The sequence below is a fragment of the Chrysemys picta genome, chromosome 5 (genome assembly GCF_011386835.1).
Source record: "Chrysemys picta bellii isolate R12L10 chromosome 5, ASM1138683v2, whole genome shotgun sequence".
NCBI classification, from domain to species: domain Eukaryota; kingdom Metazoa; phylum Chordata; order Testudines; family Emydidae; genus Chrysemys; species Chrysemys picta.
In genome coordinates, this window is record NC_088795.1 from 92,298,097 (window position 1) to 92,312,402 (window position 14,306).

General features: G+C 40.5%; 1 protein-coding gene across 14 annotated transcripts in view; it reads right to left on the reverse strand.

Moving 5' to 3' along the window:
• The window catches only part of FIP1L1 (factor interacting with PAPOLA and CPSF1), an 81,810-nt gene that overhangs the window by 43,098 nt on the left and 24,406 nt on the right, over positions 1-14,306 (reverse strand). For all 14 annotated transcript variants that reach the window (XM_065598042.1, XM_005299093.5, XM_042841895.2 and 11 more), the window contains 2 exons: positions 3,220-3,313; positions 1,980-2,133 (listed from right to left, as the gene is read on the reverse strand). In XM_065598042.1, the coding sequence (XP_065454114.1) occupies positions 1,980-2,133; positions 3,220-3,313 (248 nt within the window). The remainder of the gene's footprint in view (positions 1-1,979; positions 2,134-3,219; positions 3,314-14,306) is intronic.

The following is a 14,306-nucleotide window of genomic DNA, read 5'->3' on the forward strand; positions in this document are numbered from 1 at the left end:
GTAAAAATACTTTTGTAACATCATAAATGTATAAATGGCATCTTTTTAAAATGCAATATTAAAAAGAAAAAGATAATAAGCTTTAAAACTATCACAACAGCACCTAAATATATTTCCTCCCAGATTTCAATTATCCTAGCAAATTAAAAAACCATACCTTTTACCACAGCCAATTAGAGTGACTTTTCTAGGAGTAGTTCATAGTTTTCCAGGTTCAGCTTTCTGAACAATATTAGTACTTCTTCCTCAAAAGGCATTTGCATCACAAGAGAGTAAGTGAATACAGTACAAGAGACAGAACTTCAAAGCAGGATCCTTTTTCAAAGGGGCTTCTGGAGGATGTTTTATATTTGGAGTACTTAAATTTTCTGGCAAGTAGTCCCAGTTAATATTAGGTAACAACAGTGGATTTTTTTCCCACTGAACCTAGGAGGGATGGCAGATTCTATTTTAGTAAAAGCTTTGAAGATAAAGAGCTGGCAGCAGCACAATTAAAGCACGGGACTGGAGGAGCCAAAGCCACAGCTCTTAATGGTTATTTTCAAATTACTCGAAGCACGGAAGGATGTTGAAGGAGACTTTTTGAACAAGTGCATGTCATAAACCTGTCTGTAAAACATAAGACTAAAGCCAAACCTGCTTGACAGATCTGCAACATGTGTGTATATTTCATTAAATGCCTATTCTCAACATGTGAAAGGTTTTATAAAAACATTACAGTACACCTACATAACATCATCATCTCACTTAGGAGGGAAAAAAGGGAGATCAGCCTAACTTTTATAGTCTGTAACTCTGATCCTTTCCACCATTATAAAGAAGATCATTATTTTCAAACTCCTTCCAATGAGTTGTACACATTAATTTAATGAAAAGGTCACTTTAAAGTTGAAAGTTTGATTACCTCTGTTTTTAACAACAACATAACTTTTACAAAGGCTCCAGAGCAGTAGCATTCTCTCATCAAATTCGTATTTCTACATTTTATTTTTACCTATAATGTCACACACACACACACACACACACACACGGCAGGGGAAGGATTTTATTTTTAACTTTTTCTCCTCTATCTCCCCTAGGTTGCACCATTTCCTAGATGCAGGCCATTGAGAAGGATTCTGTCTTCAAAGGATCAGGAGCTGACAATCCTAAAGGTCGCCAGCAGCAGCTGCACTGGCATCCTCTTCCAAGAGAAGGACCCAGACCATGTAAAAGCCAAAAAAACACTGCAGAAAGGAAGCATGCTGCCTCTACCTCAGTTATCCCCATCCAGTTCATGTGCAGAGAAGATAAGAAGGGAGGATTCTAGAAGAGCACCAGACAGCAGGGGAAACAATTAAGCAAAGGAGTGGCTGACTGGGATCTCTGCAAGGCCACAGAAGGGAAAGAAAACCGCTCAGCAGTGGGGGCAGTGGAGAAAGTAAAGTGCAATGGGGAAGCTAAGAAAAAAAAAGGTGTGCGTTTCTCTGGCTCCACGTTGAATCAGTCTCTCTCCCCATGAATAGTATACCTTTCCCATCTTAATAAGCTCCCACTCAGCTGCTCCTCTGCTCAAGAACTTCCTCACCTGGCCCCACTGAACTTTTAGTATTATCCCCTCTAGTTCTTTTGCCATCCATAGTTCCTCTTTAAAACATACCTCTGCAAAATAGCAAATAGCAAAATGTTCAGAACAAAAGCGTCTGACTTAAAAGGGCACTTTCAAGGATGAAAGACTCAAAATTTGATAATGTCCCTGTTTTAGCTATTTCTATAGTAGCCAGGTCTGTAGTTTATAAGTACTGAGGATGTAAAAACAGATTTCAGTCTTAGCCTTCCCAGTTTAATTCTGAATGGGGGAAGGGAGGGAGCAGGAACGTTCTGAAAAATCTTTTAGGATTTCAAATACAAGTAATTTGGGATCTAACACATTTTAAAAAAAAATCATTTCAAACATCACATTCCTGTTTCAATCATTCTATAAAACATACTGTATTTACCTGGTGGGGGAATCAGAGGAGGAGCGGTACTGACAGTTGGAGGGGGTGGGAGGAAAGGAGGTGGTGGAAGGTGGGTAGGCGGAGCTCCCGGAGGGAAAAATGGAGGTGGCTTGGTAAAACTGTCTACATCAGCACTGGATCTTTCTGAAAGAACCTGTAAGATATGAAACCTACAGTTACAATTGTTATGTAGAGATGGGTTGGAAAATATAATTTTCTTCTCTTTCTAGTTCTTTCCATTCATACAAAATATGTTCTTAAATAGATATGTAAGGAATATACATTAAAAAAAAAAGCTTTTTATGAACCAAACTAAATATTAAAAACAAAACAAGAACATTTTGAATTCCTAGATTAAAAAAACTACATGAAGCTGGAGTTAGGGTTGAGGCTACATATTAGTAATTTAAGAGTAAAAAATATTACAAGAAAATTGTAATTATTACATTCAGGTAATTCAGATTTAGGATTTCTTTTAAATTTAACCTGAACATGCGAAAGCATAATAATACAGCTAGAGCACCCAAAAACTTTAATTCTGCCATATAGTGATGCCATGGAGGGAAAAATTGGACTAAAAACCCTGATTACCTTCAAAAATCAAATTTAATTTAATTTGGGACCACAAACACTAAAATTTCTTGTTACATAGTGTGTGCTAGTGGAACAGTGACATAGAAATTCATTAAAATGTCTCCCTTCATTACAAGCCATGTATGCCTTAAGTCAGATTTTTATTTCTTAAATTGCATATTAAGAAAACTCTCCTCACTTCTTTTTAACATCAGTGTCATTTGGGGGGCAGGCATGCGTGGCAGATGACTATTTTCAATATAACATCCACCCTGGCCATAAAATTGACATTTATATATGTGTGTGTTTACACAGACACACACGCGCACGCACACACCAACACCACCCCCATACAGGCCCGATTAAGTCAATGTAGCTGCCTGGGGTGTAAGTCAGCAAAGAAGTTGGACCACTGCTGCTTTTTATTAAAAAGTACATTAAAATGTTTTCTTTTGATCATCATCAATTTGGATTTCACAGAGAAAAAAGTTTCTTGGAGTTAAATACAACACATTAATTTTAAATGATATTTGATCCTTTTCCTTGGTTGTTCATATTATCATCATTCATCCATGCAGTTTAGAATTATTTATTCAGACAATTAGGTGAAAGAAAAAACCCCCTCTTTGGTCAGTGACACAACATGTGAAAATCTGCAATACGAAACCTGTATGTTGCTATTTTCATTGGCACGCCGCCTTCCTTCCACTCTGCTGATAGTGATGGTCTGTCCAATCACATCTATTGTACCGGACAATCTCCTGCAACACAGGACAAAACGGAATAACCAAAAAGTACTAAAGGACTTTTACAAAGCTTAGAACAAGCAAATTAAACAGCAAAGACAAATAATATATGAATCAATTGAAGTCCATAAGCTCCTTCCTCTGTACAAAAGCTATTTACAAGTCACATAAGGTTTCTGCAGAATGCTAGATCCTAAAAACGTTTCATTTATTGAATCTTATAACGTCAGCTTTCTTGTTTCTTTAGAATTAAGGAAAGGAGCAGTACAGCCTTCTCAAGAATAAAGGGTGAATGTTTCCACATTCCACTCCCACTTCCCTACAGTAAACAGCCATATGTTTCTGCCTATGTTAAAAGAAAAAGATCGGCAACATTGGAATTAAAGAGTACTGGTAACATGTAACAAGAAAAGCGTATTCTCAGAGAAATTCTATAAAAATTAGCAAATGCAATTAAAAAAAAAAAGTGTTACAGGAAACTTAGACTTGAGGCTGCAGAAACTATACCTGTAATGGTCCATGGAAGATGGAGAGAATGACAAGGTAAATAATAAGGCACTGATAAAAACAGTTAGCACACTGTGCATACTGTAGATATTGCAGCACATATTACATGAAATCACCCATTATCCCTGGGCTTCTGCAACATCTAGACATAGCAACATGGAATAGGGTACTAGAAGCCAAGAGACCTGGATTCTGTTCTTGGGTTGATAGGTCTGCCTGAAACTCAGAAGCCACTTAGACCAGGCCACTTATCCTTTGGTACCTGTTTCCCAAAATGTAGAAATGTAATATGCAAGGAGCTGCCTAACTGCTCTAAAAACAAAGTCGAGGCAAACACTTAACTCCTTCCTGGGTTTGCCTTTACTAACAAAGAAATTAATAGTAGGATAAAGCTGAACTCAAGCTTCTCGACAGACTTTGTTTTAATTTTTGTTTTTGGCAGACACTGACCCCCAGTGCGTCTCAACCTTTTTTCACCCAGGATCCAAAAATCCATCTGTAGTTTATTGCCCAAATGACAAATATTTATGATTCTAAGGACTGATTCAGAGTATAAACCCATAACTGGTTTTGAGTGCAGGTAGGTGGGGGGACTGGTGTAAGTACTTCTCCCTTTCCTGCCTCCACAGCAGTCAGGTCCAACAGCACTAGTAAGCAGCTGTGGAACCAATTACACAGTTTCTTGAAGTGGTGCTGCCCCCAGAGTTGAAATGAAGGCAGAGGTGTGGAGTGGAATGGCAGTTTCCGTAGAAAGAGTAGTAGAAGGGAGCAGAGTTTCTGCTACCATCAACTTCATTTGTTCCTGCTAGGCCTAGTGTCCAAGGGATTTTGCTGTTTCCATCCATTTCAACCTGAGAGGTGCAACCTAGTGGTCACCTCCTCATGAATAAGGCTACGTTTTAGTCACGGGTATTTTTAGTAAAAGTCACGGACAGATCATGAGCAGTAAACAAAAATTCATGGCCCGTAACCTGTCCATCACTTTTATTATATACCCCTAACTAAAACTTGGTGGGGGCAGCCCTGGGGGCACCATGGGTACTTGGTGGGGGGTGGGGGTCGCAGCCCAGGGGGTGCTGCAGGGGCTGGGGGAGGGGATTGGCGGGACTGGGGCAGGTTCCCTACCCGGCAACTGGGAAGTGGCGACCTCCAGCTGCTAGCTCCACCTGCTGCTTCCGCTCTGACCCAAGCTCTGGGTTCTGCAGCTCCCATTGGCTGGGAACCACAGCCAATGGGAGCTGCGTAGGCGGTGCCTGCGGGCGGAGGCAGCACGTGGAGCTAGGAGCTGAGTTCCTGTCACCCTTCTGGGTAGGACCCCCCCCAGGTAAGCACTGCCCCACACCCCAATCCTCAGGCCTGATCCCCCTGAACTCCTGTTGCTGGGGGATGGGGGCCCAAAACTGCCCCAGCAGCAGCTGGTGCGACTGGCCCAGGGGTTGGCCGAGCTGCTCAGATGGCTCCTGAGCCAGCGGCATAGACCACTGAAGAAATCACGGAAAGGCACATAATCCGTGACCTCTGTGACAAACACAAAGCCTTACTCATGAACCACCAGAGGGTCTTGACACAAGTTCTACTCTACATCCACTCAGAGATTTTCTGCATATTTTGTCACTTTATATTACTGAAGATCTCTCACCACCACAACCATCATCCTTTTTGTCATAGAGGAATGGATCACAATCACATAGAGATTTGAGACAGAGATGAGACAATACATTTCAGAATTCCACTGATTGACAAATTTTCCAAGTACCTTAAATATCAACACAAAGGTCATGTACGGTAGCTTTGTTTGAAAAACCATTCATTTAAGAATTTTTTTTAACACAACATAATAGAAAAAAGAGACATGGTTGTTAAAGAATCTGTGGTATTTGTGTTAGAGCAGAAGGTATTAATCTTGGTACCTTAAGCAAATTCTAGCTCCAATAACTGCACCCTGCCTACCCAATTCCTCCTGAAATTTCACTTGGCTAATCCAGTCCCTTCCAGTTCTAAGCTGTCATATACTATTGCTCTGTGCCAGTAAACAGTTTCCACATGTCACCACTTCAAGTGCAGTTTAAATGTCGTACATATATCCCCTAACTACTTAACAATGCTTTGAGAGATTCAGTGTTTATAATGCTCTTTGAAATCCTAATATGAAACTCACCATATAAGTGCAAATTATTAATAAAACATACAAGTTATGCTAGCAAAGAGACTTTTATTCACTGTCTCCTGAAGTTAACTAATCCACTTTCAGCATCATACTAATACTCCCCTACCTCTGTACTCTTTCCTCAGATGTGTTTCACTACATGCTTTCAAATCTGAGATGTTTTAAAATGTTCTCATAAGATATACTGCTCTGATAATGGAGAGATAATGGCCCTTCACGAAACCTGGACTACTCATTTTCACTGAGCTTCAAATAATTCCCAAAGGTCTGCATTTTGGAGAGGACTTCTAAAACTAAAGGATACTAGTTCTGAGGTAGAAGAAAGACAAGGTCTTCTAAAAATACATTTAAAAGAGGCAAACACAGACTAAACAGAATATAGCAATTCCAGTCCCTTAGAGATGTTGACACATATTTTTCATTTTAGAAGCAGGAGTCCAAAGAGTCTGAGTTCCCATTTTTCTTCTCACCCCCACTGTGGCAGGGGCCTAGTCTCGCTCTCTCCCTTTATGAAGTGATACAGCTGTGAAACAGTTTGAGAATTTTAACATTTTGTCTTTCAATATGTTGCTCTTATTTTACTCCAACCTAATTTTTTTGCATGTATTTTGTGAATTGGAAACAGGAAGTAGACAAGGCTGCCTCTTTTCTCTGGTTTATTCTCTTTAGTATTAGAATCTTTAAATGACAGCAATAAGGAAAGAAAGTGTATCACAAGGTATCAAATCATGGAGACTGAATGCAAGTCTATACTATATACAGACAATTCTCTTTTACTAGTTAAAGACCCAGCTACTAGTAAACCAGACAAGTAACAGAACACTGCAGTACTTAGAATAATATCAGGATGTAAAGCCAATTGGGTTCAAATGGAAACTCTTTTACCTTTTACATTCTGCCATCCTTCTGTTTTTAAGAACTAGTAATTTATATGGGGTCACAAAAAGCATGATTTATTTAAGAGTGACATTAAACAGAGCTTTAGAGCATATTGAGAGAAAAACAGGAATAATTCAAAAATCAACACTATTAGACAGAGGACTTTTGGAGACAGTCATAGATTCTAAGGCCTGAAGGGAGCATTGTGATAACTGACTCTGCCCTTCTGCATAACAGGCCACAGGACTTCCTTTAATTAATTCCTGTTTGAACTACAGCATATCTCTTAGAAAAACATCCAATCTTGATTTTAAAATTGCCAGTGATGGAGAATCCACCAAAAAACTTAGTAAATTGTTCCAACAATTAACTGCCCTCATTGTTAGAAATGTGCATCTTATTTCAAGCATGAATTTGTCAAGCTTCAACTTCCAGCCACTTTGTCTGCTAGATACCTTTGTCTGCCAGATTGAAGAGCCCTCTTCCATCAAATTTCCGCTCCCCACATAGCTACTTATAGACTGTCTCTTATAAAAGTCTCTTTAGGTCTACTCAGCTTCACAATTAACAACTACTTTGGCCCCAAGCTACTACTACTAACCAGCCGGAAAAATAAGTTTTGGAACTAAAAGTTGGGTTTTTTTTAGTTTTATATGGCAGAAAAAGCAAAGATTGAAACTGAAGAAACTATATGCTTCCATGAGGAAAGCAGACATTCATCTACCATAAAGCTAAGCTTATTGGTCTTACACAAATTCATTAAATCAAATGGATGAGAACTTATCACCATAGGTGAAAATCAAACATTACTTACATACAGTAAACTGCAAGATTATGTCATAAAACTGCCAGTCTACATAATAAAACATATCAACAGAATATGAATGTTTTTAGTGACATTAGTCAATACAGATACAAGAGATTGAAACATTTTGGAAACAAGTGGGTTGAAGGTAGGGTGAAAAGAAAAGAATGGAGGACCTAGCTATTTGGGTCTGAAATTGCAGGCAACACAGAAACTACACCTCATACACAGAAGTTATTTGCTGATTTTCTAAGCCAAAAACCCAAACAATATATCACACCAGTGTTTCTAAAAGGAGGTGAAGGCAAAATACAACTGGTGAATGCTATATGAATAAAAAAAATAGTGTATATATAGTGCTTAGACAAAAATAGAGGTCTATTTGTGTTGTGTGTGTATATGTGCATATAAGGAAGAAAGGAAGTGGAGGGGAGAGGGAGAGTAATATCTACCAGTATTTACAATTAAAATACATAATCTGATGAAAAGTCTTGGATTACCAACCCTTAAATCCAAAGAATGAAAAACTGGATAATCAGCTCAAAAAAATCAGAGTTAAATAGGTTCGGATTATTTAAAGCATGCTCCTAGATTTTACAATTAAGTCACCTACACGCTAAAAGCAAATTTGGGAGGCAGAGTTTGGAAACAGACTGGTCCAGTTAGAAGTCAGTCTGCGTTCAGAGACTATGCTGAAACTCACACAATTAAAATCTTTACATGTTATACAAGACCCCCTCGTGAAAGCACAAGACAGGTCCATGAGATAGCAGTGACGTTGAATATCTGGCAAGGCGAGCGCTGGCAATTATCACCACATTCTAGGAACGTCAATGCATAGGGTGGGGTCAGTGCATAGGCTGGGATAGCATTCTGACAAAAATAAATGAACCAGAGAGTGGATCTCCAGAGCACATACTTTACACATAAAACCACTGTCCAAAACAACATAGTGTAGATTTCCAGATACTGGAAGAGGGATATGAAGGCTCATGGACCTTGTTTTCCTTATCTCAGATTGTTCACTTTCTTCTCCCCTTCTCCATTCAGTAAACTTTGTCTGTTTTGTGTAGGAGGGAAGTACACATGTAACTACAGTAACTCCTCGCTTAACATTGTAGTTATGTTCCTGAAAAATGCGACTTTTAAGCGAAACGATGTTAAGCTAATCCAATTTCCCCATAAGAATTAATGTAAATAGGAGGGGGTCAGATTCCAGGGAAATTTTTTTCACCAGACAAAAAACAATATATTATACAGATATACACACAGTATGTGTTTTAAACAAACAGTTTAATATGCTTCACACCTATGATGACTGTGAAGCTTGGTTGAGGTGGTGAAGTTAGGGGGTGGAAGAGGAAAGGATATTTCTCAGGGAATGCCTTGCTGCTAAATGATGAACTAGCACTTGGCTGAGCCCTCAAGGGTTAACACGTTGTTAATGTAGCCTCTCACACAAGGCAGCACGAACACGTGGGAGGGGAGACAGCATAGCAGACAAAGACAGATACACACCTGGTGTGTGGGGGAGAGAGAGAGATGCACACTGCCCCTTTAAGTAAGCTGACCCACTCTTAAGTGCATTGTCTTTTTAAATGGATTAGGAAGTTGAGACAGCAGATGCTGCCCCAAGCTCTCTCTGTTTCTCTCCATCTGTGTCCCCTCCCTGCTCTATATGGAGAAGGGGTAAGCAGGGTGCAGGAGCAGGGGGGAGAGGGACACCCTGATATTAGCCCCCCCCCCCCCCCCCGCACAGCAAGCAGAAGTCTCTGGGAGCAGCTCCAAGGCAGAGGGCAGGAGCAGCACGTGGCAGTGGGGGGAGGGACAGCTGAACTGCCAGCAATTGATAGCCTGCTGGGCGGCTGCAGCACAGGGAACTTAGGGGAGTGGGGGGGCTGCCAGTCCACCCTGGTTACAAGCCCCCACCAGCTAGCTGCAACGGGCTGCTCTTCCTGCAAGCAGTGGACAAAGTAGGCAGCTGCCAAATGAAGACGTTAGAAGGGAGCATGGCACAACTTTAAACAAGCATGTTCCCTAACTGATCAGCAACGTAACAACAAAACAACGTTAACTGGGATGACTTTAAGTGAGGAGTTACAATAGTATATTGGAAGCTGCAAGAAGTGTTACTTGACAGAATTCTTTAATACAAATTGAACAGTTCAAAATCATAGATTCATAGATTCTAGGACTGGAAGGGACCTTGAGAGGTCATCGAGTCCAGTCCCCTGCCCGCATGGCAGGACCAAATACCGTCTAGACCATCCCTGATAGACATTTATCCTTCCTTTTTAAAACATACTTTGTATTTGTTGTCTACTTCCTGAAAAACAAACAGTGAAAAAGTTCTCTCCTAAGTTACTTACCTTATAGTAACTGGGATTCTTTGAGATATGTTATCTATGTGGATTCTACTCCAAGTGAGCATATTCCCCATGCATGCAAGAGTGGATTATTTTTGGCCAGCAATGTCTGTTGGAGCCATGCGTGCGCTCTAGGTGCCCTCTGTTACAAGCCTGGATGAATATATTTTTTCCAAAGAGGGAGCTACTCTGTCTAGTGTCCTAGAGCACACTCAAATCCCATCTACAATCTGAACAGGAGAGCTCATCAGTATTGTGCTGGTATCTGTAGTCGGTACCAAGGCAGATGCACCTCTAACCACAGATGAGTCCTGCAAGGGTGACTCCAGTTATGGGGTCACCGTGAGATCATTTGGTACTGACAATCTGGGCTAGAAACATCTGCACCATGGAGGTCAACATCAGAGTCATGGGCATCGAGGTTATCAGTACCAAGTGTACTGTGCTGACATTGGTACCAAGTCAGTAGTACCGGGAGGAGTATGAACCTTGGTTTCAAGATGGTACCACAGATTCTTAGTGACCAGCCAACATACTTGGATCCATCAGACTTGGATCTAGCCTGTGAACTCTTTTCTAGTGAAGGGCAAGAGCCAATAAAGAGGCATGATGGGCCTTTTGCCTCATTTTACTAAGCACCAGAGAAGATGACCTATGCCTACACTTGTCCTTGCAGTGATGCTCCTTCCTATCCCTTTCTGATGACTGGGTAGAGGAAGTCTTGTCTGCTCTTCAATACTCAGTAGTCAAAGAGTTCAAGCTCTTCAATTGAAAAATGAGCCCAGGAGCTCACAGCAGAGCCACTGCTCACAGGAGCACTAGCTGAAAGTTCAGGCTTCAAGGGTTCATTTTCTCAGACTTTGAAGAAGCTCTTCATTGAGCACTCCAGCAGAAAGAGCCCAAGGCAGGCCTCGCTTGCTTTCTGTGTCCTCTTGGAGAAGGAGCACCAGATTAAGTTTGTCAGAGACATGCCCCTTGCCAAGGCACAAGAGGCACCTAGAGTGCGCCCATCACTGAGCAGGAGAGCAACCTCACAAAAAGAGGGACAAATTTTAAAACCTGGAGACTTTAATTCAGTTATAGTGTCTTGAGTTCCAGTACTGGGGATATGTCCTAATCTACTAGGAAAGAGTTTGGTTTTGTTTTTTTGCCAATGGGCATAAATAAAACTAAACTACTACTAACTAGCCTAATGAGACCAAGATGTAAGTGTATGCTAAAAGGGTTCCATCTTGCTGCCATGGGCAGTAAGAAGGAATTGAAGGACAATTTTGCTTGCTCCACCCTTTATGCCCCAAAGGCACGTAGGGTGCAGGCACTGCCCCAAAGGATCCTGTGTGCCAGAAAGAATCTAGTCTTGCAGACACGGGGCACATGCACACCAGAAGTATTATCTACATGGATAGTCACCTTCAGCCCCCAACTAAAACTTCTCCAGCGCATCATCAAGGATCTACAACCTATCTTGAAGGATGATCCCTCACTCGACAGGCCAGTCCTCGCTTACAGACAGCCCCCCCAACCTGAAGCAAATACTCACCAGCAACCACACACCACACAACAGAAACACTAACCCAAGAACCTATCCTTGCAACAAAACCTGTTGCCAACTCTGTCCACATAGCTATTCAGGGGACACCATCATAGGACCTAATCACATCAGCCACACTACCAGAGGCTCATTCACCTGTACATCTACCAATGTGATATATTCCATCATGTGCCAGGAATGTTCCTCTGCCATGCACATTGGCCAAACCGGACATTCTTTACGCAAAAGAGTAAATGGACACAAATCAGACATCAAGAATTATAACATTCAAAAACCAGTCGGAGAACACTTCAACCTCCCTGGTCACTCAATTACAGACCTCAAAGTTGCAATACTCCAACAACAACAACAACAAAACAAAAAAAAACAGACTCCAATGAGAAATTGCAGAATTGGAATTAATTTGCAAACTGGACACCATTAAATTAGGTTTGAATAAAGACTCGGAGTGGATGGGTCATTACACAAAGTAAAAACTATTTCCCCATGCTAATTTTTTCCCCTGTTACTTCACACCTTCTTGTCAACTGTTGGAAATGGGCCATTCTGATTATCACTATAAAAGTTTTTTTCCCTCCTGCTGATAATAGCCCACCTTAATTGATTACTCTCGTTATAGTTGGTATGGCAACATCCATTTTTTCATGTTCTCTGTGTATATATATCTTCCGACTGTATTTTCCACTGCATGCATCCAATGAAGTGGGTTTTAGCCCAAGAAAGCTTTTGCTCAAATAAATTTGTTAGTCTCTAAGGTGCCACAAGTATTCCTCGTTCTTTTTGCTGATACAGACTAACACGGCTACCACTCTGAAACTTGAAAAAGAATGATGTTCCAGCAATAAACAGTGAATGGCTCCATTTTAAGCAGAGAATGGTTATTTATAAACCATTCAAATTACACTATCCCTATTCTCCAAGGAAATCTAGTTCAAAGAGTGACTCTCTTATATGGCATGCTGAACTTGTTTAGGTTTTAAGAAAAAATAGAAATGCAACTCTTAAGAAATTTCAAGCTGCTATAAACCGCTTCATACCTTCGCCAGAAATAAGACTATGAACAATGAAATGTGGTTTAACAGAAACTCAACTTTTTCCAAATGTATAAACTAATAAAATCTGAAAGATACCAATTATTGACTAGGCTACTCAATACCAACTGTACATTTATATTTTGCTCTTCATCTTCATAGTGCTTTAGAAACCATTAACTAATAAAATAATGCTTTTCTTTGTTTCTTCTTATCCTACCTCCATAAGTACATTTTGTTACCCTGTATCTCCTTACAAGGACCAGGGATTTGTTGAGACAGTTTTACTTGCTGTTAATTGTTGGGCACAAGTAAGCAAACAAATGTAACAAAGTAATCCAGGTTCAATTCTGTACAACATTTATTGAACAGACATACTTCAAATCTAGTTGATATTTCACCCTTTAATCTTGCAATGCTAATTCAGGGAATTTGAGGTATTTACCTATTTAATTAGGAACAAGCACAGATCAATGTTCTATGGCACTTACAGTGCTTTTTCTCTGAACCATGCAGAACATGACTGTCAAAGTGACAAGTCATTTTTCCCCTAATAGAAATATCCATTAGAAACATAAAATAATAAAATTAACAGAGCAGACAAGGGATAAACAACATAAGAATACTACCAAAAAAGTAATGGAGAGTTAGTTACACTATATATTACTAAAAATGTGCTATATCACTTACAATCTAGATGCAAGAAATGTCACACTTCAATGTTCAAGTTCATACCTAGACTGTTTGAAACATACCATTTTTATAATTGTTCCACTATGACCTGTGAGAACAGAATAGTCTACAAAGACCTAAAGCTTCTGTGAGCTGGCTGTTAAGCTAGTCTGAAATATATTTCATAAATGTTGAATCTGTTCACAATCTAGCTATCAATATGTTCAAAGAGGTTCCCTTCATTGCTTTATATTTGCTGTAAGTAGTGCAGGTGTTTTTTAAATTAATATGATGTGTAAAACATCATAGTTTCCCTATTCAATTTTATATTGGTGCCTGACCCAATGCAGAGAGCTGTAAAAGGGTATGATAGGGTGCTGAGTGAAAAGCACTTAATCAACCCCTGCCACTCCAGCCCCAATGAAGGGGAATGGATTGGGGCTAGCTGGATAGCCCTGTGTCTGCCTAGTAACGGGCAGCACCTGCCAGCCTCATTAGCCAGGGCTATAAAGGTTCGGCGGAAGAGGAAGGCCAGGCACAGAGGGAGTTGGGAGCCTTGGTCTGTTGCTGGCCAGGCCTGCACTTGGCAAAGCTGTCTGCGAAACCTATGCATAGGTGGAAAGTGATGGTGGTAAAACAACTGTAAATAAAGAACACTGGTGTTGCGTCAAGCTGATGCGTTCCTGACTGAAGAGGGCAACAGAGTTCAAAACCAGAGGGGGTCCAGGGTGCACCTTGTTACAAGGGGCTGCTACAGAACTGAGCAGGAAAGGTAAAACAATAACAGATATAATTTAGCTTTAGGTACACGCCTTCAAAGCAGCTAAGCGCACAATTGCTGGACTATCAACTGAAGGAGCAGTTACCTAGCTGGCTCCATCCAGGCTAGAACTTTTCACTTTCTATCACTGAGATCAAAAGACTGTGACCAGTTAAAAAAGTGCTGCTGGCAGGAAATGAAGACATTTTTGGGGTGAGCTGGTCTTGGGTGCTGTCAGTGGGGGGAAAAATAAGCTGACAGGGGGATGC